This window comes from Pithys albifrons, chromosome 7 (genome assembly GCF_047495875.1).
Source record: "Pithys albifrons albifrons isolate INPA30051 chromosome 7, PitAlb_v1, whole genome shotgun sequence".
In the NCBI taxonomy this organism is placed as follows: domain Eukaryota; kingdom Metazoa; phylum Chordata; class Aves; order Passeriformes; family Thamnophilidae; genus Pithys; species Pithys albifrons.
The window spans coordinates 10155440-10182079 of NC_092464.1; the positions used below are offsets into that span (position 1 = coordinate 10155440).

The 26640-nt window shown below is 36.1% G+C and overlaps 1 protein-coding gene across 1 annotated transcript in view; it reads right to left on the bottom strand.

Annotated features, from left to right (window-relative positions):
• Positions 1–26640, bottom strand: part of PTPRN2 (protein tyrosine phosphatase receptor type N2) — a 652515-nt gene that overhangs the window by 337691 nt on the left and 288184 nt on the right. The window contains exon 11 of the mRNA XM_071560012.1: positions 24914–24993. Coding sequence (XP_071416113.1) covers positions 24914–24993 — 80 coding nt within the window. The remainder of the gene's footprint in view (positions 1–24913; positions 24994–26640) is intronic.

A 26640-nucleotide genomic window follows, 5' to 3' on the forward strand; every position in this document is an offset into this window, starting at 1 on the left:
AATTCTTGAGTAATCCACTTCTTGAGGAAAAATCCTTAGATTTTCCTCCTTCTGCCCATTTATCTTCAGAAGGAGCTCTGTTCCCAGGATTTTTTGTTAACCTAATTTTCATTTCTATCCAGGTAGCTCAACGCCATTGAGGCCGGAAGCAAATGGTGGTTTCCAGCTCACCATTTAAATGTTCTGCATAATTTTCACAGCTTCCCCACTCCTTTTCTGGACTAAACTCAAGGGAAAGGTTTTCTTTTCCTTCAAAAGTAAATTCCTTAACATGTAAATCCTATGGCTCTAAGTTTCTAAGTGTCTGTTTCTTATCCAGTCACATTTAAGTAAAATATTAGAAGCTAAAATTATTCTTAGTAAAGGCCTGAAATGAATAGGGAACCAGCCAAAGAACCAAAGTGTGCTAAATTTATTACCCCAGAGTACTGTTTTTAAAAAATTAATAAAAACTATCAGCTTTAAAACTTTAATTACAAGGGAAATTCAGGCATCAGTGGTAAATAAACAGAAGAGAAATAGGAGGATTGTAGCTTTATACATGTGCAGATATAGTAGCTGGTTTACACTGGCATAGCTTCCTTTTGCTTGAAAGTGAACCACTGGCACCTGGAAAAGTCAAGAGTTTCTCATAAAAATACATATTTAAAAAAACTATATTCAAAATGCTTGAGCAAATCCCTAGGGCAGACAGAGCTGAAGTCTAAATGTCACTGCTCTTTGGGAGACAAGATCAACCTATAACCTTATCAGAACACAAATTATGTCAGTGAACAACATCCAAAACCTGCAGAGGCATTTGAAAGATTTTTGGCATTCTAATTTATGGATTTCAGTTGCTGTTTTCAAACTTCCAGGCTGCTCAGAAAAAAACCAGGCTTTTTTCTTTAGTTCCTCTTTTTTTACTGGTTACAAAAGTCCTGGAAATCTATCACTTTTATCCTTGTGCATTTTGATGATGCATAGTACTGATTAGGAAGTGTCTCAGCTGGTAATAAGTTCCCCTTATAATTTTTTTTTTCAAATGCTGTTTTTATGCAATTCATACAGGAATCCAATTAGCATATCATTGTGACTGATTAAATATGCCTCACGTAAATTTACATGTCAAAATACATACTGTACTTAAACAAACAGACAAGGATGCCAGTCTTCTGTAAACAGCTTTGCATGCATAAGCTAACTCAGAAACACAAAAGCTTATATTTAAATTCTCAGTGACTACCTGAATAGAGTGAAAGGGAGACAGAAAGGTAATGTTACTCATGCATGAAGTGAGAGAATGAATATAGACATTTGTTTCTCTTTGTCTCTGAAGAAAACTATTGACAAGAGATTCCCCATCTGCATATGAGGCTGTCACGTCAGATTAGCTCATCAGGTAATGGAAATTTGGCCTCTGATCCAGAAAAGGTCCCTATACACTAAGAATCAAGACTGTTTCAAAGAGATTGTATTATCTTAGACAGCAGGATTAAATTAATATGGGAATGACTTCTACTGGAGGAAATTTTTTGTTAAACATGTGCTAATGTTTATTATGCAGAGCATCCACTTCTCATAAGTGATCTTTCTTGGCATGTATTCATTACTTTTTGACCTTCCTTGCAACCGAAAAACAAACAAGTAAGTGCACCCCCTCTGGAGCATGGAGCCAAGACCTCCAAAGACTCACTCATGCTAACACACATTATGGAAGAGCAAAAGTACACTGTCATCAGATGGATCAAATTAATCCCCCAAAACTGGAAAAATCATGGTGGTCAATAAAAAAGGACTGGGCTGACAAGTGGACATTGCAGCCACTCTTCTTAACTAGCAAAGAGAAGAATTAAGTTTCAATTCTTTTTTTTTTATAATAAATCTTAAACAAAGGAAGGTCTTGGAGAGGAGCCCTCAAAATGCTGAGCAGTTCACACATATCAGTGCAGTGTCCCGTTTGCTCTTGTCTACTCGAGGTTGATGAACATTCCATTATTCCATGCAAAGACTGACAGTTTCTGGAGAAAAGGCTGAGAATCTCCTCCCAGCATTTTACTAGCCTTGTGATTAAAGGTGTGGGTTCAAACTCAATAAGGCAGAGGAAAACAGTGAATTCTTATCTTCATCCTGCCCATTTCTGAGAGGAGGCCGAGCTTTCATCTACAGAAATGAGCCAGGAAGAATGATTATGTAGATTTGCATCATGGTTTGTAGCACAGGTCAGATGGAAGAAACATGCCAGATAAAGTATCAAGTAGTTGTAGAGCAAAAATATGTGTATATGACTAGATATATTCAAGAAACAATTCAAGGTGAAGTCTGGTGTTTTCAATGACTTCAGTGGAAATTAGATTAGGCTACCACTGAGCACAGCAGAAAAAAAATAAAAGGACACCTTAGCCATGACTTTAATGATGTCTCACATGTAAACAAAATGTGGTTAATTTGATCCATATAATCTCCTTCTGATTTCACACAAACCAGAAGAGCGAAGGGAGAAACAGTGCATAGCGTGGAGATATTTTTTGCACAGCAATGATTTGTCTCCTAAGGGTGAGATAATCTACCCAATTGCATGTGCTTATTACCATCACAGTGCCTTCTTCTTATGTGTATTGTAGTATAGAGAGAACTACATAAGTCACCTGAGAGTCTCAAATAAGAAATGCGATTGAAGGACATTTCAAAATAAATTCAGGATGTTGAAATAGTGACATGATAAAAATATCAGGATAATGGAACAACATCTTGTTGTTGTGATTACAAAAAGCAAAGGTCTCATATAGTAGACAATAATTATTATGTGTCTATGGTTGCTGCTGATTCCATATACTGTTACTTCATCTAATATATAAAAAATTTAGAACAGATTTCTGCATTTTCCAGTATCTAAAATCAGCAATTAAGAATGTTTCTTAGCCAGATTTAATATTGACAGAATTAAATTAAGTTTAATTTTTATCCCAAATGTGAAGAAATGTATTTTACAAGTTTCAATCTACATCAAAATCTCCAGTCTACATTAGTAGCCATCTGAATTGTAAATGTACTAAAAGAATTGAAAAGAGAAATTTATTGTTACAGCTCTAACTGCTGTCAAAGGGATGACATTATAAGACTAACAGTGATAAGTGATGTAAAATTTTCAGATACTACAGCAATGAAAAAACTTTTAGTGAATTCAAGTCAACTGCCTATCCATTTACTTTATCTTTCCTGCAAACAGATACAGATGCCCAACAAAAATACAAAAAAATATTACTGAAAAATCACAGGGGAAAAAATCATTTGCAGAAAAGTTTTTACTTCTTATCACTTCCTAAAATTTAAGGATACTCCTTTATGAAAATCATTATTTAACATCAAGCAACTACCGATGTTTTAATTATTAATAGAAAGCTGTAGGCAAGCTCTTATTTTAACAAAGAAAGTTATTTTCATTCCCTAAGCTTTAAGACTAACTTGCAATCTGAAATTTGTGTCATACAATTTCTGCAGAAAAGTCAAGGAAGACCTACACTTAATAACCGTTGCCAGCAGTTTTGGTGCTTCTAAATGAGAAGCATGAGAGTACCAGGGAATTGAATCCCATCCAAGGGAAGCTGTGGGTGGAATTCAGCTGCCAAATAAAGACATCCAAGCCCAAGTGCCTGCTTGCATATTGTTCAGTCATGTGAGGTCCCAGTGGAGTTAATAAAGGCCAAGACCAGCAGGTCCTGCCCAGCCGAGCAGCTCTTGGCTCTGCCACTGCAGCCTGACGAGAAACTGGACCAAGGCAGATACTGAAGCACCTAATGCTCTTGTAAATGCTCTGGTTATCCCATCCTGCCTTCAGAGACACGTGGACCCACCCAAAGTGGAGTCCCAGGCAAGTATCTCAGGCAGCTCCAGCACCTCCAACAGCCCCAGGTGTCTCCCTCGGGCAAATGAACCCCATCATCACTACAATAAATGCCTACACATGTAAGTCAATTGTAGGCATTTATATAAATATTTACAGAGTTATCAATGTTTATTTACAGATGATATTTATGTATCAAATATACACATATATTAAATATTTACATATTTCTTTCTGTGTATATTTACATCCACATCTCAACATGTATCTTTCTGAGCCAAATGTTGCATGAAACATCCCATAAGATACTTCAGGGTAAAGCCCATGGAACAAAGACATGAGCCTAAAGACAGGAGAACATTATGAAATCATTAGTGTTTTGGTTGGCAGTTGCCTTGAGTACAAGTAGTTATCCTAAAGAAAAAAAAGTTATTCCATCTAAAGACTTCCATAATCTAAAGTTAGCTAAACTGTGCTCCAGAGACCAGTCACACACATTATAAACCAGAGCAGATGTGATTATGTTGGAAATTCTGAGAATGTCAGGGAACTTGTCCCATGAAGGTGTTTGAGAGAAAGATGATATCAGGTATTAGAAAAATGGTGGAATATATCAGTAAATGTACTTAATGGAAAAAGGTTTTGCTTTTGTTTATTGAGAGAAATAAAACACTACTGCACAAACTAAAAGAATACCCATACATGCTGTGAGAAAGAGGCAGACATAGGCAATTTTCTAGAGGGGATTTTTTTTCACAGCAGTCAAAAATCATGTGGCATATCATGTGGCTAAAAAAATATGTCACGTCACTTAATCTACAACCAAGATTTAGCTTACTGTAGGTAAAAAACAAATTAAAAAATAAAACCCCAACTTAGAGAAAGACATCCTTCATTTGCTAATAAAGCTGTATAATTTGTTTAACTATCAGTGCCATTAAAGTCATACTGTGTATTGTCAGAGAACATATAAATTTTTCAGCTGGTGACTTTCAGATTCCATTTGCCTGTAATAGGGAAATGATTCAGTCACAATTCAACCTACAATGCACTTAATATTGTTTCTATTGAAGCTGACAAAATTCACGAGAAAATACTGAAAAATTGAAAACCATATTGAGTAAAAGTGACAAAAGTCACATCTGTGATTTAGTAGCATATGGCTTTTTCCTCATTTTTAAAAATGCAATGATATTTAAAGCTGCTAAGATATGTCCAAAATGGGATTACTTGAGATTTTTATTCACAATACAATTAAAATTAAGATTATTCTTAAAAATAATGAAAAATATTGTTTAGTAACATAGGAGATATTTATTCAGCAAGTGGCACAAATAAAAAGGAGAAGATATTGTATGCTTGATAAGGCTAATGGTCTAAGTTTAACAGTTGATAGAATTATGTGTGTTGAAGTACTTATTATGTTCCAAGAAGAACAACACTTCCCCCCACTCCCCAAATTTAATGTTGTTGTGTTTTGGGGTTTTTTTAACCAAGTGCAAACTGTGGCTACATTTGACATCCAGAAGGTCTCCCTAACAGAGGCTGACCTAAACACACTCCTCCAGCAGGTTTGTAATGAAGTAAGAAAAGGTTTCCTTGGCACCATGCCTTGTGCCCAAATTTTCTTCAATATACAGGAAAGGGGAGAGACAACCCAAAATTTCTCCTAAAAGGACAAACAAACATGAAGGGAAGGCTGTGGTCTGATGATGAGCAGAGACCCAAGTTATAGTCTAGTTAATCGTTGAAAGGATTTCCTTGCCTTTATTGCTACAAATATTGTTAGGAAAGGGAAAAATAAGGATTATTTACAATTGAAAACCAGAAGAACCTTTGCCAACAGTCAGGAGCAAGTTGAGAGAAGAATTTTAGAATGTTGTATGCATTTTGGATGTTAAATTTTGCTGTTGTGTTTTGCTGTTCATTTTGGAAATTTAGGTAGAGATTTGCTAATACATGTGCAATTTGTGGGGAGGAAACAGAATTATTTCTCTATATTAGGTAAGTTTATAAAACCAGGGGCTTCGAGAACACTCAGAGATGCTCCAGGCCACAATAATGCAAATTGCTTCTGGAGAGGTGGAAGAAAAGCAGGTTGGGGGAGAAAGGTAAAAATAAGTGACAGTTTGTATTAGAACCAAGCTAGCCTTTAAAAGAAATTGATTTCAACAACCTCCCAGAAAACACTTTTCCAGAAGACCTGTTGTTCCCATGTGCAAACTGGTGTTTACTCCCATCACATACTGCCACTTGCCAAAAAATGGCAGCCTGCTTGGAGGGGAGTCAGAGCCAATGGCTCTCACAAAAGCACTGACACCGCCACAAACACTTCTGTAAGGATAGCTCAGGTGTTTCTTGGAATCTGAAAGGAAGAGGGTCATTAAGTGTACCACTTAATTTTTTTTAAAGTGAATGGTGTTTGCTCTTAGCAGAAGCTACATGTGCTCTGGGTAGAATAAACCACTTCAAAATTACTTTAAAAACCCACAGACAACAGAATATTATGCTTTGCCCTTTCCCTCCACTTATGTATTCTATTGACTGTACACAGCAACATATGCCCTTTGAGATGACCTAACCACCTGAGATACCAGTGTGGGGTGGGCAGAGGTGACTGAAGGCCATGAGACAATGCCACTTTTCTGAAAGAACTTTTGGCAGCCAAAGTGCTGCTCAAGCAGTGCCCAAACTGCTGCCAGACCATGCTGGTTTTAATGAGGTAGAACCCAAGTTGCAAGAGGAAGGCAGAAATACCTTGCTCCAAAAATGCTGCCCTTCCATCAGCAGAAGATTTTTATGCCCACATGAATTCTGAAATGTGCTCTGAAGGTGTTTGAAAAAGATTTAAGGGATTTGCTTTCACTGGGAGATCTTCTTTAGTCCAAGATTTAAGCAGGACTCCTGTTGTAGTTAATTGAGAATAACAGGATCCTCAAGGGGCTGATACGTACTTGACCTATCTTAGACACCAATCATAAGTGTGATGGACATGCATGAGATAGATGAGATCGAGGAGATACAGATGAGACAGACACCTCTCATGGGATGAAATGTATTACCCTCTGGAAGCACTTATTACATTCCACTGATTGTAACAGGAGCCAAGGTTGACTAGCTTGTACTTAAAGTACCTCAAAAGACAGACATCTGAGTTAGAGGAGATGAAATCCACTCTTACATTTAAATTTGATTACAAAGAATTGAGTTAGCTGACACAATACTGACCATGACTGATTGGGTCCGTGCTCAGAAGGACAACTCCAATCCAACACTGAGCTGCAAGGCAGCCACTGTAATTAGTTGGCATGATGCTAAACACAACTTGCTTTTTTTCTGAGGCATTCAGTCAACTCATTTTTATCATGGGCAGAATCATTTACCAGTCAAAGAATGCAGTCTCAGAAATACTAGACAGTTAAGAATGATGCACCGGAGGTATTTATGGGGGAAAAATTGCAATTCTATTCTGAACACTTTAAAATATATGCTATTACTGAAGATAAAATATTAGCTCCAGCTTTAAAATTGGAAATGGCATATGTTCTGATCAATTAGTTTGAAACAAGAATTAGAATTCTACATTACCAAACTGAAAGATTCTTATAAAAAAAGCAGAACTGGATGAATGAAAAAATCAACACTCTCTGCCAATGTAAACTGACAATATTTGAAAGTGTTTTCTTTAAAATAAAATGTGAAATTAGGCTGCATACTGTCACAAGTTGAGTGAAACTATCTTCATTTAAAACAGCAACACTGATGTTGCCGTAAGGACAGACACGGGACTTGATGCATGTACAGAGACACTTAAATTCCAGTTCAGCTTATACATATGAAGATATTTATGTAAAATAACAGGCATAGAATTATAAAGAGAAAGAAGTGACAGCAATAATGCATGAATGGTATTTTATGTTTTGCTAAAGATGACTAATGAACTGAATTCCTATGGAAATACAGTGTGCCTGACATTCTCATACCTACCCATTGACTTCATAATGATTACTGCTGTTACAATGAATACAAAATTAATGAATAATAAATTAAATCCTTACACTAAATTGATATTAGGAGCCTCTTTAAGTCATTATTTTTTGTAACAGTCAAGTTACAATCCATAATAACCTTCTGAGAATAACAAGTTATGGATTTAATTACAGATAAAAAGAAATATATTCTATTAAAATGTGGGAAATTATACCCTAAAAAAATTAAAAATGGAGCAGATTTCTGAAAGCAGCAAAGAATGTTAATAAAACAAAATAAAAATATTAAGAAAATGGAAATTAGAATGTCATATTTTTACTTTTAGTGTTTTAAAAAGAAATATGCCAGAGTTAGGATAAAAGATGAACTAGCCAAGCATACTTATGAAAAGTTTGACTGGTTTATGACATGTAAAGTGTAGAGGAACTCTTTCATTTCTGTATTAAAAAATCCTGTCAGATGAATTTAGTTAACAATCAAAATAAATGTCACGTCTAAATTCTGTAATTCTCACTCATCAGAACTCTAAAGGACTCATCAGAAATCTAAAGTATTGAAGGGAATTTTTGTTCCTATACTTTTTACAGAAATATTCCTCGAGAAAAGAATTGTCAACTCCACAGATATGTATCTTTTTTAAAGTTTAAAAATCCTTGGAAATAAAACATAGATGATATTTTGAGCAGGCATGATCTACCTCTGTGTGACACCACATTTACTGTTAGGGGTTCTGTATTACAATATTTTAAGAATTTGGACACCTTTCAGAACTAAAAATAACTATTTCACCATAAATCATAGACAGTTTGATTTATCATGATAAATACCAGCCTCTAAATAAAAAGACACTCACTCCAGCAGCTTAGGCTGTGTCGCAAGGCTGGACCTGTAACTTCCACCTCTCCTGGCCCAAGGCAGAACCCGCCCGTGCACTTTGGAACCTGTTCAAGATCTCTGTAAGACCTCCATGAATAGAAGATGCATTGAGCATCCAACATGTTGTAACCATCAGGTACAACAGTTTCTAAATAAAACAGTGAAGAGTGGAAATATAATCACTCGTATTTTCCTATAACTGAAGTTTCAGACATGAAAAAAAGAATTCAAGAACTATACAGAGAAAGCCACAGTACATTTAAAATCTGTAAAAAGTGATGTTACCCTGGGACTGGTTTCTATATGAATGGCCATATCTGGTTCTTTTAGCCATGTACTGTATCTCCAGCAGTGCATAAAAAGAAGAGTATGGAAATCCAATACAACTGGTTTCACCTTTTTTTTTTTTTTAAATATGTACTTCTGAGAATTACCTCTTTAATGTGACAAATGTGTCAAAAGAATGCAGAGTGTCTTTAATATAAAAGTTATGAATGCACTTTGGTACATATATAAATATCAACACAGACAACCTGTCCCACATAATTGCTTGGCTGAGGACAGGACTTGGCCAGCAACAGCTTCTGCATCCCTGCAGGTCTCCACCCCAAACATAGTTTTACTTCTCATGACACCAACCACTAACAGTGGTTTGATGAACATGTGTGAACTGCATGTGTTCATACAGAAGAGGAACCAGGCGCATGAAGGGTTCTCTCCAGCAGCATGTTCTGGGAAAAGCTAACAGCCATTCCTGGATGGCTTACACACAAAAAGCCAAACTGAACCTATTCCTATGGGTACCAGGACTTGGAACAACACACGTGACAGGGAAAACACGCTGGGAACTGTCTGCTGTGTCACCAACCTCTCTGTCTTGTGAGCTTCCATTTACACTTTTTCTCAGTGAGGAAATTCGAGGTGTAGCATCTTTTGGAATGAGGAGTCTTATTGCCTTCTGTCTAAAGCCAAGATTTATTTAACTGTACGGCAATATTCCACTAAGCTTGTTTAAAACCCTTAAGGGCAAGTTATAATTCGTTTTCCTACATATGCCTCTACACAAAAATATATGCCATCTCTAACATTTATGATTGCTTGCAGTATAACAGATATCAGTATATCATGGATATCAGTTTAAAAGTTTAACAGAAGAGACCAAATTAGAGTTCTTAAGCTCTCTGATGCTCTTTACCTACAAGCAACACAGCAAGAAACCAATATAATGTGAGAGATGCATGCACTTACTTACACTGGCAAAGAGCATCAGAGAACCAGATGCAATATGTAGAAAAAAAATGTGATAAATATGCAAACTCTGCCTCATCACCAGTTTAATAACCAGAGAAGAGAATCAGCTTCCTTGTTCATACTGTCACTTCTGGAAACAGCTCCCTGTACCTGATATTCTAGGCTTCCCACTTCTCCCAGCTTTCAGCTCTTTTTTCTCCACTTTGCTGATTTCAGCTATTTAGTTATTCTATGAGAGCTCTTCTGCCAGTAGAAAAAGGAGCCATGGACAGAATCTGAGAGGAAAAGGGACTAGAAGAGACAAGCAGAATCATAGGATTGCTGAGAAAACCACTGCAAACATTTGTCTTCATCCATGTTTAAATCAGAAAACCTGAGAGGGACATGTGACCCTTCACTGTTAAGTTAAAAAGATATTAATTTACCATCAGATAATAATCATAAACATATTTTTCTAAAGTTTATAGAAAACAGAGTACTGGGAGCTGCCAAGAGAAAAAGAGCTTGCTTGCTTAAAATGTCGCCTAACTTGGAAAACATTAGTTGCTACATAAAGTCCCAGGTTCTACAGCAGGTGGATTTCTCAATTTGAAACAAATTATTGTTAAAATACTCTTAATTTAATATAAACTAATGTAAAACCATGTCTGAATTCCCTGTTCTGAAGTGGAAATAATTCCTGTTTGAACATGCAAATCCATTTTACAGCCAAGGGTAGTAACTACCCCCAGTGTGGTTGATTTTAGCTGCACATTTCCCATTAATGCTAATGGGAGTTTCACAGCTTTATTGCTGCACATGGGTGGAGAATATACCCTCAAGTTGTTAAATGAATGAAGAGAATGAATACATGATGATTCCCCTGAAGAGCAAAAATGCCAAGCAAAGAAATGTCAGAAAGAACAATATGATACACAGAATCCATTCAGAAAGGGATGGATAGGAAGGAAAAAAGGAAGCACTTTCTGGTCTCTTTTCAAAATCAGTTGTGCTCTGGGTTCCCTGCAATGATATAACAATTGAAAAAGCCTTAACCATCTCCTATTAAAGCTCAATCATGAAATCCAGAAGAAAAAAAAGCCATTTCTTCTCAATTAAAGTTCATGTTTCAATGGACCTATTGTTGTTTAGACTTTTTGGGATTTGGGGTGTGGAGGGGGGGAATTTGGGGGGTTTTGGTTGTTTTTTAACTATCTATGCATCAGGTCAAAAAGAATCAGAGGAATATTTTTCTCAGTACTGCAACCCTGTGGCTCTTTGTTGGTGACAGTTCCACAAGTTTTTCTGACAAAGCCAAGAAAAGACTCAGCAAAATAACTGTCCTTTTTAACTGCTACCACTAGTCCAGTTCTGTTCTAGCCCAGCTTTGACTGCAATCACTGAAACACTGCAACTTCATCTTATAAAGTTTAGGGCTAGCATTAGGCCATCAAATCCTGACCTGCATTTCCACAGCACACACTACTCGGTCCCAAACCACCACTTTTTGAAGGTCTGCATTCTTTCTCCATTCAAAGTAAGAATTTCATGATCACCATATACCCGTATTAGGTATTTCAGTCCAAGAAAAAAAATCAGAGAGAATGAACACTGAATTACATGAGAAATCACTGCAGACCTGAGGTGCTATCTGGAGTTTAGGAGCACAGGTGAACACCTTGAGCTCTTCTGAAAAATTCCCTGTTTTTCTCTTTCTCTCTTATATAAATATACCTATATACACTTGCACACACATTCTGTAGCACAAACAGCACGATAAGGGAGAAGAATAATTTTTGGTGTAGCCTTATAAAAACATGAATGCAACACCATGAAAATGCAGTCAACATTATAAAACAAATGACACATTTTATAAAAACCTCCATTGTTTTCATAATTGTTTTAATACATTTACTTGTTTTGAGGTTTTTATTTCTTATTTTCTTATAACTTGTTAAGGTACTTTAGCAGTTTAAAATCCGTTATTGAAATCCACTCACAGAGTAGACCTGGATAAAGTGATGCTGATAACTCCCACAAGAAAAAGAGGAATATTTTGCATGCATTGGATTTTTGTATGTGAAATTTCCAGCAAAATTTTGAAGCCTTATCAAGTACAAAAAGTATTTTTTTTTTATTTTTATGACTAGTATTTTGACAAGGTAAATGAACAGTATTATCTTTAATTATCTCTGTGTATATGTATAGCCAAATACATACATACAAAATACACATATATAATGTATAAGTATGTATGTATATGTCACATACATATATATACATATAAATATATATTTAATTTATACCACAATATCAGTTTTCCCATATTTCTCCAAATCTACATTGGATGTTTACTCCTAAGCACCCATTTAGCTAATTTTGTAAACTATGATAAATGAAATCACTCTGTATTATTAGTTCATTGTGCCCAGAATAAAACTACAATGAAAACTGGTTTCCACAACTTCTAATTACAAAACATTAGCTACCTGAGTCTTCTCCAGCTGAGCAGATTAGCATAGATCTTCTCTGCTGACAGCTTTGACCTTCACTCCAGCAAACACTTGTCAAAATGCCAAAAGTAATTACCTGGCTGTTTAGGAAGGAGTAATGGGGTGTAGCTACCTACCTTTTCTTGTTACTGACGTAAAATGTCTATAAAACTTTGCCAAGATGCTCCCTTTGCATTTTGGCATATACTTTTTTTATCTGTCTTTTTCATTTTTTTTAACAGACTATCAAATATTAGCTATGTGATCTCCTGCCAGCCAATCCCATCACAGTTCTGGTGGACAGGCTAAGTAACCTGCTAGATGGATCTTTCAACAAAATGATTTTAGGGTTGCTGTCATCCTGATTTTGTTGCACTGATGCAACCACAAGAAATACTATTAAATGTAGCAGAAGGAGCACAGAAACCAATGATCATAATTATCCTACAGATGACCACACTGTCTATCCTCTGAATTAACTTAAAAATCATTATGTTACAGTCTTTTTTTTTCATAAAAAGACTTTTCCTGTTCATATTTCAGATTTACAATTAAGAAAACAGAGGCACAGAGAAGTTACAGGCACTATTTGAAAATCTATGGCTAGATTAAATCTAGGATGCCTTTTGACTTCAGCCAACGTAAAGTCATACAAATGCTCTTAATCTGGTGCTTCATATTTATAGAAAATAATTTTCAAACATAACAAAGGGATTTAACCTGTTTTCCTGAAGACTAGATAATGCTAGAAAGATTAACTATTTTCAGACTATTACTATGGTCATTAATCTCTAAATCCTGCAAACAATTTTTGTCAGACAACAGAAAACATCATTGTCAAAATGGAACAAGATCAAACACCTGTAAATCTGACTCTATCTTATCTTACGTGTCAGAATGGATATGTGGAGTTCAGGAATATTCAGCAGGGAAAAACCCTTCTCTGACCATAGACAGTCCAGAAAACAAACAATTCATGAAAGTCAAATCCCTTGCTATGTAGTCCCAATATTCCCTAACAATTGTCAGGGTATCAGGTACAGCAGCAGCTGCTGAATTGCCCTCAATCCGTAGGAGAAAGAGCACTCCAAATGAAGGCAGTGCTAACACACAGGGCTGAATGCTGCTGACAAGTGTGCCCTTGTGAGCACTGCCAACAAACTTCTCTTATCTTCAGAAACTCTCCCAAATCTCTCAAGTAATTCCTTGTCCCACTGTCAGGAGCTCATTACTGTCACTCTCAGACACGTTTCTCCATGAGCTCTCAGCAGCAGAAGGTCACACAAGTGGCTATTTTCAAGATGGATGATATGCGAAACCCCTGGACCTCCTAACTAAGCTTTTTTCAGTCAGAAACCCTTCCCCTGCCCTTTCATCCCAGGTCACTATTTGTGCCTCCCTCCCAAGATGTCAGCCTGTAAATGGTGTTCCACTGAGAGAACAAACTGCTCCCCCATTCAGGCCTCCTGTCCTTACACACTGTCACCAAACACCACACTTCTGGGGAAAGTTCTCTTCATGTTATTACTTTTCTCCAGCTAAAAGGGATGACAGTCTGATTCTAAGATGACTCTGAATGTATTGATTTTGTGGGTTTTTTTCTTGTGCTTTAAATATAAACTGTTTCTCATGGAGCTCTGAAGTAGCACCACTCTTGCTTACAATTTCTATTATTTGGCTGATATGAAAGCTATCAGCTAAAATCACACAATTGCTAATCACCCTATTTCATATATTGAAAATAGGATATTTAATTATATCAAATAAAGAATGTTTTCCTGTTTGTACCAACTAAAATAAAACACTATCTGTTCCACATTATCCCTGTTTCACATGGTGCCTGGTGTTTATTTGTGTGCACAGTTAAAAATTGTCAGGTTAATCTTGTTCCACATTTTGAAAAGTTATAATAATCTGCACAAGAGGTGGGGAAAAAAATGTACTGACTGTTCTTTTCTGTGTAAAGATTAGGTTACAGCACTATCTGACCTAAATTATGGTTTCTTTCATTTATTTGTTTATGTTTATCTAAACAGTCACATAATCACCAAAAAATATTAGACAAGCCAAGCTATTATTTACATAAAAGCTGCCTTTTATGCACATGCCTTACCAGATTTCTTCTAACTGCAGCATTCCTAAATAATTTGGTTTAATATGCTTAGGATCTGCTGTAAATAGAGATAGTTTCATAAGAGTACTGCATAAAAATGTATAAAACTTTATTAAAGGACATCTTTTTTAAAGATGTCTGGAGGTGTAAGTATTATTGTTGTATGCCATATTGCATATATATTTCAATTTTCCTGGAAAATGTGTTGCTTATCATAAAAATGCTAAATAGAAGCAATTTTGCTAAATAATATAGTGAAATATGACATTGGGCAGTTGTCTTGGGTTTGGGGATTTCCACTTGCTTTGCTTTAAATGAGAATGAAAATCTGTTCTCAAATATTTTAGTGTAGAGACTTTTTGATCCTATGCCCACAGTGGAACCCCACAGCACTGCTGCTCCTTGTTTCAGTCACACATTCTCGGTGCCGTGGACTTCAGAGCAGCTGTTTGTTGATTTACTCCAGCTAAAAACTGTCCTGCACATCAAATGTACAGCGCAGTTTGAAACACCTGTGTCAGTAAATACATAGCAAGTTTAATACGGAGAAAGACTTTTCACGTCCATAGTCAAGAATATACTGGGAGATTTCTTTGACTTGGAAAACAAACACTGTGCACTTCAAATACATGGCAGTTTCATCCTACATTCCAAGCTGTAGATGGGAATAATCTGACTGCAGTAATTTGGTTGTTTAATAGTATTACACATGGCAATATTTATCAAAATTGAAACATTTGTATTTTTACTCAAATTCATTTTGAATTCTCAAGGGACTTTGAATATGTTAGCAAAGGACAATGAATGAAGGAAACTTATGTAGAAGAAAAGAGGATTTGCATCAGAAGATTTAAGAGATCTATCAATGGAATCACAGAATCACAAAATATGCTGAGGTGGAAGGGACCCACAAGGATCGTCGAGTCCAATGCTTAAAAATATCTTTAACATGTTAACAAGCAGCTACTGCAGGGAGATCCTGCAAACTTTCCACTATACTAAATTCTACAGTTCTGACTTCAACCAGCCTCCCTGGATTTACACGAGTACCTGTGTCTGGCAGTTCTGTCACCAGCAAGGCTTACATGACTCTGCGGGCAGCAGGGATGATTTCTCTCCCAAACCTCTACCCACCTATGGTAAGTGCCAGTTCACACAATCTATTTTCTTTGAATGTAGGGGCAGTCTAGATAACAGAATTTGAATAAATCCCTAACATTTAGGCAGCTGCAACTGGTTTAGATGAATTCTAGCCTCACTATTAAAATGCATTTAGTTGTATTACCAGAGGGCTCTTTAGAAAATTCAACTTTCAAATCTCTATTAACCTCTAAAACCATGATGCAAATTACTGTAACAGAGGATTTATTTTTACCAGTCTCTATAGGCCTGCTTGTAGAGTACAGAAAAAACACCTAAGAGGAATGCATGTGTTTCAATTCAAGCTTCAATTCTGATATTTCCACTGAACCTTTGGCAAACTGTCTGGATCAGGTATCAAGTGTTGTATTCCAAAGTGTTCTAATATCTGTACTACACCAATGGTGTGTTTCTCTTTGTTTTAGGTTAATACCACTCTGATGGTTTTCTATGAATGGGTGTAAATAAGAGGCATCAGAATGCAATTACATAAATAACCATTGCTTTAAATTGAAGAACATTAACTATATAATGTAATTAACTCTTGTTTTTCCTCCCCAGTTCTATAGAATTAATATCTTGGTTTACAATTCCCAATAGTTAAGCAGCTGGATAGAAAGGCTTGTGCTGGAATAGGTGATTTCACTTTATAATTTGAACAGAAAAAAGTTCTGAAGTTTTTTGCTAAAACAGAAAGTGGTTTTAAAGAAAAAAAACCACCTTTCTTTCTAAAATTAGATACCTCACAGTTATTCTTAAAGGAGACGGATGCATGTTAACAAAATCCATCCTTACTAATCACAGCAATGAATATTATAATTAGAAGGAAGTCACTGAAGAATAACCAAAGATTCTTGTTATTCTTCAGACTGAGGCACATTTACTGAATGAGAGCAGCCATCACTTTTTCTATTTTTCAGCAGAAGAACAAGGTGGGAAACAAATGCCATCTTGAAAACTCATTAATCATTGTATCAGACTTTTTGGTACTGCAGAGACAGTTCAGATTCTGAATAATCTTCAAAAATATAATGACATCCTTTATGCAGCAATGGAAGGATTTGAGAAAAATAATTCAGATAGATTTGATGATACAATAGGTGAAAGGAAATTGAACCACTGCAGAGGGGTCAAGAGGTGAAAAAGGACAATGTGAACTAAGGAGGCTTGAGTAGAAGAAATCAGGATTGGCACCAAAAGACTTAAGAGAGGTAGCAACAGAAAAAGAGCTGTCAAACCTTTATAGTTCATATTATAGACTACAGAATTGTAATCCTACTTAAACCAGGGCCACGGCAAGTGCAATCAGATGAGCCTCACAGCCTCCTGGCTACATTGTTCAAGGTTTCTGACACAGAAGCTGTCAGTTCTCTTCAAAGATGAACTCAGATTATTCATAGACACACTCTTTGTTACATCTCAGAGAGCAAACATCTAATTGCATGGTCTACAAAAATATAGGGAGAGGGAAAGAATTCAGCTGAAGACTTTAATCTTGTTCACTTCATCACAGATGAATTATGATCTGGCAATGACTGGTCAGTGAATACTGTCAAAACAACCATCATTGCTCACAGTTGTGGGGCAGGAAAAGGAAACCAAGGCAGTTTGCCAGCACAGACGTGTTGGTGACTGAAGCAACAGAGTTCATCTTGCAGAGACTGATTTTTCACAAGACTTGCAAAGCTGTGCCAGAAGTCGACAAGACAACCAAAACTCCTTGTAATGATTTAGAAAGAACTTTTTAGAGAAAAGGAAGACTTTCTATTCAGAAACTTAAGTTTCCTGATACACAATTAATATCTCCCACACTGATGGTCACCGTGAAAGAGAAGGTGGATGCTGTTATTACCAAATCAACACAAACAATAATTGTCAATTTTTTTTTATGTCAGCAAGAGAAGCTATACAAAGAAAAACAAATTCCCAGATCACATTTATTTAAGTGGAATATATAATGCAAATAATTTTTAACAAGTAACCAGCACTGGTCTAAAACAGGATCAAAAGCCAGACAGTGTTTAATCATGAGTTGAAATAATCAGAGAAAGAGAGAATCAGAGTATTCTGAACTCACAGAACTAAATTATATTTCCCAGTTTTAGTTCAAATTCCTCTGTGTAACTGTGATGTTTTTTCAGATGTGAATCAGTAATATGCACTCTCAGTATGCTTTTAATTAAATGCATTTATAACTAAATAAAACTTTGCATAGCCTTACTCTTGCAGTTCATGATTCATTCCTCATTGTGCTGCAGTCCCTTCTCCCAGTCTCCCTTCTCTGCCTTTATACATTCTTTATGCAGAGATATTACAAGTTGCTTTATTATAGGGAGTTCCAAAATTATATTATATGAAGACAAACCTGAAGACAATTCTCTCTCTCTTGTTCTCCTGAAAACCTCACAGAAAACTTTTCTTGCTAATAATGGATAATAATATCGAGTTCTCATGTTTCTGTCAAGAACGTTGTTATGGTCAATACCTATCGGTAGAGAGCAGAGTGTGGCTCTGCAGCACTCCTAGAAATGAACAGTGAATTTAAGTTGTGAACCAGATTCTCATCTGTTGACTCTCTGATGCTGAGTAAATGATCTTCCCTCTGTGCCTTTGTCAAATTTCAGACCATGAAATGTAGAGGTGTGCAAGATTTACAGAGGCATTCCATCAATGTGCTTTTTATTACACTTCTATTATGCAGCACATTGGAAAGATAACCCCTTCTGACCAATAAGGTGAGGACTGCATTACAAGACCAGAATGAATGTAAGGGAATAGTCATGAAAATAATTTGCAATATTTTGGATTTACATCTTATTCATTAAAAGTTGAAATGCATATTTCTCTTATACTAAAGGCTTACAAAATAATTGCTACAAACAGCTACAAAATGCATTTAAGCATTTATGGCTTTAACAGATCATTTCTACTTTCATAGTTAAGTCCTTTGAAATATGTTTATAATGCAAATTTGTAGCACTGAATTTAGAAGAAAATCAAAATATGTTCATGTTGGACCCTCAGCCCTTTTTAACAGGGCCCAGACTGGTTGTGTGTCAGAACTGTGATTTTGCCAGGAGTGCTCAAGAAATGGGAGCAATTAACAGCTTTCTGCAATGCCTGTGTGAGGTTCTTCATCAGTATTTGCAAGTTGAAAAAAAAACCTGGAATCATATTTTTTTAATGCAGGTGGATTGTTTCAATGTTTGACATGGCTTTGAAGTTAAATGTCATCAGAAAATTCTGAATTCAATCTAGCTAACTATCCAAGGTCATTAAAGGTTTGTTCAGTGTGATGGGAACTGAGAGCCTTTGAAATTAAACCACTTATTTAGACACTTAATATCAGAGGCACAATAAGGTGTAAATACACTTCTGCACAAGCTGAATCCATGGTCATGAACAGATCAGCCACTTAGTCATCCTGAGTAATATCAGAGCGATGACATCTTGGACTACTCCAAACCAGTAAGACACCATCAGCTAAAACTATACAGGATAAATTAACCTGAGGGTTTGAAATACTCTTTTCATCCCCAAAGGTCTGTTTAATGCTAAAAGCTAAGGAAGATGTGTCATCTGTTTAGAGCTGCCAATTTTAGCAAAAATATTCAATGTCAAAAAAGTTCTACTATATATTTGCTGGTGTGGATATTTCACCTCGGCTGGAATATGACCAAAACTTGCAGATGTTAAATCTCAAAATCTCTAAGTTTACAAATTTAATCATTTGCAGTAATTTAAAACTGTTGGGGAATTCTATATGTGGGTTTTTTAATCTATTCCAGCAACTTTGAGGCAGTATCTTTATTCAAATTAGCTTGATATACAGTAAAATTTGAATAAAATTTGAATAACAATATAGTATTTTTGCATTTGTGTGTTTCGGCAGAATTAATTTTGCAGTGTGGGGGTTTTTCAGATTTAAACAGCTGGCAGAGAAATGATTTTTATGCAAGAAGGTTGCATGATTCAACATCCAACTGTCTAAGTCACGATAATAGTCCCTATCACATGTGGCGTGAAAATGTGAGTTTCACCAGCAGGGCAACAGAAAAATAATAATAACAAAAAAAAAGCCCCAACAAACAAAAAACAAACAAACCCCCCTAAACCAAACCAAACCAAACAAACCAACAGCTTAGTTAAAAGCTAGGGGAATTAAAAAAAATGTAAAGCTTTCTTGATATTCATATATATATATATAATTTATATACACAAACACACGCATACATAAATATATTAAAAAAAATCCTAAATCAAAATTTCTGACTTTCCATACTGGTGTATATCACAATATACCTTAGACATGAGAATCTGCACACAAGACCCATTATCTCCCTAATATCTGGGTATGCACTGCCTTTTGCTGGGCTGTCTGTCCCCTTCACTAATATGCCTACACTGTGCCTACAGCCCTTTGTTTTTCAGTTTCCAGTTTTTATAACACTTAAAATGTTTCATTTCAATACAGTACAATAATAAAAACCAAAGGTATGCAAGACTAAAAGTACAAGGCTGCAGCTACATCCAAGTAAATGTTTTAATTTCAGCAGTGGTGAGTGTCTGTGCCCAAACCTTCTCTCCTCCATCTCTGTTTCAGGTGTGCAATATATATGATCATTACAGGCATTGGATGCCATAATTCTCTGCTTGGAAACTTCAGAAGTTTCTGCCTTTCTAATCATCACTGGTACTACACATGTCTTTGCGTAAATGGTGGGATTCATTGGTTATTTCTATACCAAATATATTACATTTTATAGAGAGTTATCTTACCAGTAATTGGTCTCTGCTTTATTCTCCTGACCCTTAAAATGAAAAGAAATACATATTTGTTTGTCTAAATGATGTCACGTGCCCAGTGTAATTACTTCTAAAGCAGGTCATCTGTGTCTCGAGAAAGTTTATTTCTTCCAGAGGTTGAGATGAAATTACACAGTGCCCCGTTGAACCTGAGTCATTAAGCAGAATGGGCCAGAGGACAGCTACGTGGTGTGAGATGTGTTCCATTCTTTGAGCGCCAAAGTGTGTGAACCTGGCAAAACATTGGCTGTCCTGCTCTGTTGTCAAACAGCAAATAAAGGTATTGTTAGTGGGTGAAAGCAAGCTATTCACAATTTTAAATTACTCTGTTGTCAGCTTCCCCATATAATTATGTAGCCCTAGAAACTGCAAAGAAAAAGTAATCAAAACATTTACACAGAATTGGAACTGTGGATTACTGGGGGAAAAAAAAGTTTTATCAGCCAGGATGTGGCTAAAGGATTTTCAAGACTTTATCTTGCCTCAAGCTAAGTCTTGTGTACAGTAAGAAAAATGAACCTCAAGCTATAGGAAAACACAGGAAACTGTTTTTATTATCATACTTCCATGTCCCTGTTATTTAGTGTATATTTTAAGTAATTCATCTGTTTGCATAGTTGCTAAAGAGTCTCATGCTTACATTTGTCAAACTCCACAGATGAGGATGGAAAACTTTAAATATATTTCCCCATATTTAAACCTAAATAGGAAAATATGAAGTTTATTCACTTTAGTTACAAAAAGACATGCGATGTCAATAAGATCAAACTGCTGCACAGAAACTGTTCCTGTGTCTATCAGTGACACTTACATGTACATAACATTTGCACAAACAGACTTCTTTTTGCAAATCTGGATAATTTACATTCTTGTAATTATCATGGAATCTTATTTCCTCAATTTCCAAATTCTTTTAATTTTTAAGTATGTGACAGACAGTGAAATTCTTCTGTCCATTTGGTCTAGTCATTGTCTCTAAACAACATCTGCTTTCAGAGCTCCTGGATGGATGTCAAGTTCCCTAATTGCAGTGCAGCATAGAGTAATGCATTTACCTGTGCCCACCCTGGAACTATGCATTGATTGATTCTGCTTTCAATTCCCTAGGTAAATTAAGTATTTGGAATGATTTTGTTCAAAACACTACTGACTTAAAAAAAGTAATAATTACAACTAGAGCCTGAAAAAACTTCTTATGTAAGTACATATTGCTGTTGATTTTTTAAGTGAATTTATTTTTAGCTTTAGAGATCTGCAAGTAAGAAGTTTGCTTAAACTTGTTTTGTAAAAGGTTTACAACACAAGGTTTAGTTATAATGATACTATGGCCATGTTGACATACCAAGAGGAGCTTATGTAAGACTCCTACAAACCTTTTCCTACAGCCATCAAAATCTGAAAATTTTAATTTACTAAGCAAACAGAAGTTAGAAAACACCTGGGATATGAGTATATAGAGTAGATAAAATTACAATATAAAATATTAATTTAAGTTGTTGAAACTGTAGAAATCCATAGAATCATAGAAACATTTTCCTTAGAAAAGACCTAAAAGATCAATAAGTCCAACCTTTAACCGAATACCCCCATGTCCACTAAACCACAGCCCAAAGTGCCACTTAGAATCGTCTGCAAACACCAGCAGGGATGGCCATTCACAAACCACACTGTATACACAGTATATAGGATCCCACCCCCAGGGGAAAGGGGAAGGGAGAAAGGGGACTGATTAACCAGAAGATAGGGAAGACACAAACCCAACCTAAAGAAACCAAATGAATCAAAACAAACACAATTAAAAACCTCAAGGAAGGGGAACAAGAATGAAACAATCTCACCCAGGACAGGAGAACCACCAACAACCGGAGGGATCAGGACTCCAACCACCTCCCACAAGCTCCCCGGCCAAGGAAGGAAAAAACCTAAACCACTTCCCCCCTGCTAGGTGGAATACACCTGTGGAATACTTGTAACTTCCTTAGATACAAGGGTTACTGAGGAAGCCATGGGTCAAACCATACACTTTCCCTGGGCAGCCTGTTCCAAAGCCTAACCAGCCTTCCAGGGACATTTTTCCTAATATCCAACCTGGCCTTGCCCTGGTACAACTTGAGGCAGCTCCCCCTGTGCTGTCACTGGTTTCCTGGAAGCAGAGGCTGACACCCACTTTGCCACAAATTCCCCTCAGAGTGATAAGCTTTCCCCTGAGCCTCCTTTTCTCCAGGCTAAACAACCATCAGCCTCTCTTCATACGATTTACACTCCAGATCCTCCACCAGCTTTGTTGCCCTTTCTCTGGGATGGCATTTTTTTTTTATCCCCAGAACCTTCCTAACTTTGTCAGCAGCATTTAAGTTAAGAAAATTGAAAACAACTACTTTGATCCTAGCAGTAAGCAAAAAATGTTACTTCTTGCATTTTGCTGAAATAAACAAGTCACAACATTTATTCATTTCAGAGTAGCTTGTTAGGAACAGACCAAGGCACATCAGGAACCTCCTGGACTTCGCGTTTCCACAGACTTACTAAATTTCAGTGGATGTCCATTCCATCACCTTGTTAAGTGTAAATTTTTGAAGACATATAAGCTTCATTATCTACAATTGGCAAAGTTATAAACTGCATTCTGATTTATTTTGAACCTGCCTTCTGCCAGTTCCATCTTTCTTGCATTGCAAGAGCAATTGCGCGGTCCTGTCCACATTCACTGTGCCACTCTGGAACTGACAGACTTTTCCCATACCTTACTCATCTTTTTTGTTCAAAATGAAGATTCCTGCCTTACTGCACCAGTAATGCCTTCTGCCTTTCTCCAGATCTTTCCATTTTAACCAGAATTTCCAGTCTCTCTGAGGTATGAGAAGCAGAACTACATAGCATATTTAAATACAGGCAAAGGACAGATTTGTGCAAGAACAAACAAGATTATTGTGTTTTCCATTACTTTCCAAACAAGTCTTTAAAATGCTTTCCTTGTTCAATTGATAATGGAGACTGAATTGTCATTTTCATCAAATTAGCTATAACTACACTAACCACATTACTGTTCATACCTATAACTTCGTATGTAAAGCAGCTTTTCTCCATAGGAAATTTTTAACAATAATTTACAATGAAATTCATGTGTCATTTTGAGCCTATTCCCTCAGTTTGGTAAGGGTTTTATAGATTTCTAATATCAACCTTCACCTTTAATGCTGTGAATAATTCAATATTATTAGCAGGACTTCTCATCATCCTGCTCACTCTCTTTTCCAACTCACTTAGAAGTATGTGGAATGCCACGGTCCCAGCAGAGATCCTTCCACATCTTGCTGTCTCTAGCCTTTTAGAAAACTAAGACTTTAATTCTAATTTCTGTTTCTTGCCTCAACCAATTCACCATTTTTGTACTTCATATTACACATTCTAAGGAACTATTAGTTTCCTTAGAAACTTCTGGAAGACCTTGACAAAAGCCCTTGGCAATCTAGGCATATTAATTTTTCCCAGGAAGAGCATACACATTCAGGAGTCACATAATTCAATACTTGCTTTATTGTAATTTCCCAGTTTTGATAGTCCACATCTAGGGCTTTTTGACATGTTAAGCCCTTTTAAGAAAAATGGTATTCCATCTGCTACTCCCTAATCACCAGTTAACAAGACCCTTCCTGTAAAGGAAAATTCTGGCATGGGAACTACGCCAGTTCTTTCTATAACTAAATTCATCCACGGTGAAGCAAAAGGAAGTTAATGGCCAGTTTGTGGCTCTCAATGTTTATTTAAATGACGTCCTTTTTTTGTTTCTATTTTCAAGCATTATTGCAACTTGTTTGCTTCTGATTTTTAAAACCTATCAACTGAGTAATTTTGAAGCAAATCAGTTATCAATTCAGTCACTTTGCAGAAATTATTTCTTGCAGTCAGCAACTCCATAATACAATTAATAGCAAAACTGACAAGGAGTCAATAGGAAGCAGCTTAATTCTAGAAATACAACCTTTACTTCCAAGATTGACTTGTCCTTGAAATTGTCTAAACAGCACACCAACAAAGGTATATTTCTACCATTTATCTATCCAGAAACTAAGGCTAAGATGTAATAATGTTTTTGTTGCCTGAAAATAATTATCAGGAAAGTGACTCTATTACATCCTCTTTTACAAACTGCTAACCTGTTTTTTGAGTTTATGACAACAATGAAGTTTTTCACCATTCTGGAACTTGACCACAAGTCTCTATTTAATCCATTTTCTTGACAAACAAGGAGGTCTCAAACAGTTTTAAGGGATTCAGATATGTTAAGCTTCAATTTTCCACGTGCCACTCACCTCTCAGATGTCCCTCTCGTTAATGTCAGTCCTCTGGGAGAATAGGATGTGTTGTGCTGGTTGCACTGCCACTGACCAAGGAACAGGCACATGGGTGGGCACAGTTTGACAATGCAGAACAAGGACTTACCTGCTTCTTTGGCAACATCTGCAGCTGAAATGTTTTGGAGGTTTGAGTGCACTCTGAAGGTCACAGCTGGTCCCAGCACGCTGAAAGAGGTTATTAAAAAAATGTAAGATTCATAATCAAGAGACATGGCATAATATTCCTTATCAAAATAGGTTTTTAAAGAGAACCTATTAAGACACCATTTAGCCATCTTCCTTTTGCTTCATTAGCTACATTTGCATACATTTTTATACCTCTTGTGGTTTCTTGTGTGTATCTTGTGCCTGTCTGAAAGAATTTCAACAATGTTAACTAAACTTCAGAACGTTCCTGTAAATACTGTTCTTATTAAGAAGATGGTAAAATGGAGGCACTGAAATTGCCACTCACCCAAGTACAGCACAAACCACCACTGGAATTCAGCATCCAAAGGTTACATGTAGTTTCCCATTTTATATACCTAACATCCACACAAGCTTAGTCCTGTTGTCACAACTGCAAGTCAGAGGGACAATATAAAACTAAGAATATTTATATTGATTGTATTCTGCAAGAACACATGTGGGGTAAAGAGTTTGAACATGTCTGATCCAAGAGCTGTTTTTGACCAGAAAGATACTAAATAGTATTTCTTTCTTAACCTCTTTGAATAACTTATGATGGTAAACAATTTGGCTCTCTGGGGATCTTTCTGGGTGTAGCCTGATGGTCCTTTATGGCACTAAAATCTATAAGACCTTTACAGAGGGAGATACTGATTAGCCATATGTAGAGTGGAAGAGTAAAACGCTCAGTGTTATCTGTGAAAAGCATAAAAAATAGATATAAACATATGGAAAATATATTTCTGAAAAAGTGTCTGGGTAACAAGAGCCTATAGAAAGATTAATGTAAGAATTTACAGAAGAGAAGAGCATAGGGGCTCAAGAAAAACAAAAATTAACCCTATTTTGCAAAATGGTTTCTTACATATTATGCATTATGCAAGGTCCTTAGTTTTTATTATTAATATTACCATTGAAAAGAATGTCATTTATACTGGGAAGAGCACCCTTACTTAAAAGATGAAGTACATTGGCTGGACCCACACATGTAACATGTTTTTACCTTCTATACCTGTGGCTTATGAGAGAGTGAAATCTGAAAAACAGCTGTGTAAAAGAAATAACTTGAAAAATATTTTTGTTGCAGGTCTTGAAATGAAGTATTAAATTACTTCTTAGTAACATGTTCATCTTTTGCATTCATAGAATGGGGAGCATTTAATGAAGTGTGCTTAATTGCATCCCATATATCCTAGACAGAAATACCTCTAAACTTTTTCTATTTCAGGCAGAATATAAATATTATTAACCATAAGACTTTGCTTTGAGCTCACAAAGGGAATCAGAGTAAGAGTAAGAAATAGCCTTTTAATCTTTTACTAGCAAAGCATGCACTCTGCACATTTTACTCTGGAGTTAACAGGAGCTGCCACTAATCAATCATTTTTCTCTAAATGCTCTATGGGGAAGGAAAGAAAAAGAAAGCAGAGATTTTATTGCTAAAGAACACTGGTCACTAATGGCCAAGAAACACTTAATAATGTTAGATAAGTATGAAACATGTGTCAACATCATTGTAATATTGTAGATTATAAAATCAACAATTGCAAAGTACTCTTCAATTGAGATAACTGCTTTACAAAAATCCAGACTATTCCCCAATTCTGTCACTAATGTTGGGATATTCAGACGTAAAAGGCACGT